Source organism: Sceloporus occidentalis, unplaced genomic scaffold (assembly GCF_023333645.1).
Source record: "Sceloporus occidentalis isolate IW3139 unplaced genomic scaffold, rSceOcc1.0.p SCAF_1, whole genome shotgun sequence".
NCBI classification, from domain to species: domain Eukaryota; kingdom Metazoa; phylum Chordata; class Lepidosauria; order Squamata; family Phrynosomatidae; genus Sceloporus; species Sceloporus occidentalis.
Genome location: NW_028316981.1, coordinates 215,905,196 through 215,908,555, shown reverse-complemented (window position 1 = coordinate 215,908,555; position 3,360 = coordinate 215,905,196). Strand labels below are relative to the sequence as shown.

At 42.7% G+C, this 3,360-nt stretch overlaps 1 protein-coding gene across 1 annotated transcript; it reads right to left on the bottom strand.

Moving 5' to 3' along the window:
• Window positions 1-633: 633 nt before the first annotated feature.
• Window positions 634-1,584, bottom strand: LOC149323392 (olfactory receptor 10AC1-like). The gene has a single exon (XM_089511087.1). The coding sequence runs from the start codon at window positions 1,582-1,584 to the stop codon at window positions 634-636; it is 951 nt and encodes a 316-aa protein (XP_089367213.1).
• Between the last annotated feature and the right edge of the window lie 1,776 nt (window positions 1,585-3,360).

Here is a 3,360-nt window from a genome sequence, read left to right as displayed (position 1 = left end):
TAAAGTATTGCCCTCTGCTAAATCTTCTAAATTGTTTTAGTTTTTATATGTGTTTTGTATGAAAGCTGATTTCCTTTTTGCTATCATAAATAAAACTAAACTAATCTGGAATATGTTGTCTGGAATTCTGTGGGTTAGAACCACATAGTCTAGACCCCAGCTTTAAAATGTTATCTGAAGCCCTCTTGCTGCATCCTATTGAGTTAAATTGATTCCCCCCATTGAATACACTTGTGAGTGCCCTCCTGGGACCCTAGCACTTTGGGTAACATCATTTAACTCAATGAATCTCACTTCTGAATAGATAGATACAAGATTACACAGTTTTCCAATATTTGTTGCTGATATCATAAAGACAAGATCACACATCTGAGGTGCCCTAGAGAATTTGTGACCTGAAGATGAATGACACCCATCCAACTACATACAGGCCAAGCATTTGACAGTCCCACTGCTTCGATTCTGAAGCCTGCAATGAATCCAGTGATTAATGAATTCTCTAGTGGGCCACCTTTTAAGGATGTGTTATTTATTTGTTTCTTACTATTTACAACATGGAGGAAACATTAATTTGTTTGTTACTGTACTTTGTTCAGCCTAATGACTCACAAATGGCCTGCCCTTAAAGTTGTCTCAGTTCAGCTGAGCTAATCTTTTTTGCAGCAGTTTTCTCACAGCTGCTTTGATTTCTTTGTTCCTGAGGCTGTAAATTAGTGGGTAAAGCAAGGGAGTGATGTTGGTGTACACAAGAGCGACCACCTTATCTTTGCCTGGTGAGTAGGTAGACTTTGGTCGGACATACACAAATGTGGCACAACCATAATGTAAGAGCGTGACAGTCAGGTGTGAAGCGCAAGTAGAAAAAGCTTTGCCTCGGCCAGCAGAGTTATGGATCTGCATCACAGCCATTGTGATGCAGATGTAGGAGAGGAGGATGAGCAGCAAGGGGAGCAGGAGAAGGATGAAGCAAGCTGCGAGAAGTGGGAGCTCGCTGGCGTAGCTCTTTGTGCAGGCCAGGTGGAGTAAAGCAGGCACATCACAAAAGAAATGGTCAATACGGTGGGAACTGCAGAAAGGCAAACAGAAGACAGCGAGTGTGAGGCCCAGTGAGACTGCAAAGCCACCAAGACAGCAGAAGATGGCAAGCTGAAGGCAGAAACCCTGGCTCATCACTGTCATGTAGTGCAGAGGCCGGCAGATGGCCACATAACGATCGTAGGACATGGCTGCAAGGAGAAAACATTCAGCCCCTCCCAGGGCCACAAAGAAATGCATTTGGGTAGCACAGCCCACAATGGAGATGGTGTTCTCCCCGGGTCTCACAAGGTCAGCCAGTGTCCTGGGGGCAATGACAAGGGTGTAGCAAAGCTCAATTGCAGACAGCTGGAAAAGGAAAAGAAGCATTGGAGGGCGAGATGACTCAGCAGCCACCGCCAGAAGGATGAGAAGGTTTCCTGCAAGAGTGGCCAAGTGCACTCCCAGGAAGATGAAGAAGAGGAGGGGCTGCAGGTGGAGGAAATCAGAGAATCCCAGAAGTAGGAATTCCATGGTCGCACCAGATGTTGTACGGTTACTCCTCTCCATACATTATATCTGTAAGAAAAGAGATGGAAATCCAAGCCACCTTGGAATGCTAATTTTCAAAATAAACTTGCTGTTTTATTCATTATTCTGATCACCCAACAGATTGTTTGTGGTTACTGTTACAGTGAGTCCTTGATGTTTATCACACTATGCTCTTAAAGAGGTACTATTCCAGTGTGACTAGCAGCCTCCTGTTGCATGCTGGGATTGGCAGTTTTAAGGAGGGGTATTTAGAATTCTCAGGCAGAGAAGTTCAGCTCCTTAAAACTGCCAATCCCAGCATGCAACAGGAGGCTGCTAGAGGAGTCACACTGGAATAGTAGCTCTTTAAGAGCATAGTGTGATAAACATCCTTGTTATCCATTGGGGTTTGGTTTCAAGCCTCCCCATGAATGCCAAAATCCATGGATGCTCAAGTCCCATTAAATACAGTGGATAAAATTGATAGCAAACATGGTGACCCTTATATTAAATGGCAAAATAAAGGTTTGCTTTTTTGGAATGTATATTTTTTTTGAATATTTTCAAGCCATGGATGCTTGAATCCATGGATAAAAAAATCTATGGATATGAAGGGCCAGCTGTACTACAGTCCAGAAAGAGACTCACTGGATTGGTCACTGCATGTGTTTTAACATATGGTGACCTGATGAATTCCATAGGCAAGGAATCCTCAGAAGTGGTTTTGTCAGTTCTTTCCTCTGAAATATAGCCTACAGCATCTGGGTTTCTTTGGCAGTCTCTCATCCAATTACTAACCAGGGCTGACTCAGCTTAGCTTTCAAGATGAGACAGGATCTGGTGCCTATAGGGTATTTAAACAGGCTGTATTGGTCTTTACTCAAGTACAAAAAGGGATCAGGGAGGAATCTATCAGTACCATTGAGACCATTATTTTAGCATGTGCTTTTATGGATGTCAGTCCACTTCTTCTCATGTATCACATTCAGATTGATCAATGCATCTGAAGAAACTCATGCTTGATCTTGATGGTCTTCAATTCGTCTTGATGGTGCTGCTAAATTCCTCACCCCCTCATCCTTTTTATTTTGAAACATACTAACAGGATTGTCTCTTTGAAAATCATTGCAGAACTATTATAGTTACTTGCTGGTTAACATTGATCCTTTGCCTTTCTCATGTTAGATAATACAAACTGTACAAAATAGGCATGGAGCCTCACAAGTCCTTTTCATTACATGTAAAACTGGATACAAATATTTACTAAATTGTGACTAACATTTGGAGGGACACCATGGCTAAGTGCTGCTGTTACTGCCTGGATCCAGTGGCTATACTATTGTATGAATCAATTTTTCCCCATAGACTCCTGCCAATTTGGTACTCTGTGGCTGTGAATTCTTATTAGAATCATAGAATCATATTGCTAACTCTGACCCTGGTATGCATTTCTAAAGCAGCATTCCACAATCTGTTGCCCTCCAAATGTTTTGGAATATAACTCCTCAAGCTAACATACTGCTAAAACATTAAAACAATAAAAAAGCAACAAGGTAGTTGTGTGCTCCCTGTAGCCAGCCCCAGCTCTTTGGACCAACTGACATTTCTGAGCACTTTTCAAAGGCAGCCCCACGTAAAGTGCATTACAGTAATCCAAATGGGATGCAACCAAAGCAGGCCAGATCTGACTTCTTCAGGAATGTGCTCAGTTGGCATGCTAGCTTTAATGGTGCAAAAGCACTCCTGGGCCTCTAGGTTCCAGGCTCAAGGTCAAACCCAGGAGTAGCCCTAAACTCCAAACTTGTTTTTCTAGGG

Excerpts from the sequence above, each read along its gene's own strand:
- LOC149323392 (XM_089511087.1), bottom strand. The coding sequence starts at position 1,584 with ATGGAGAGGAGTAACCGTACAACATCTGGTGCGACCATGGAATTCCTA.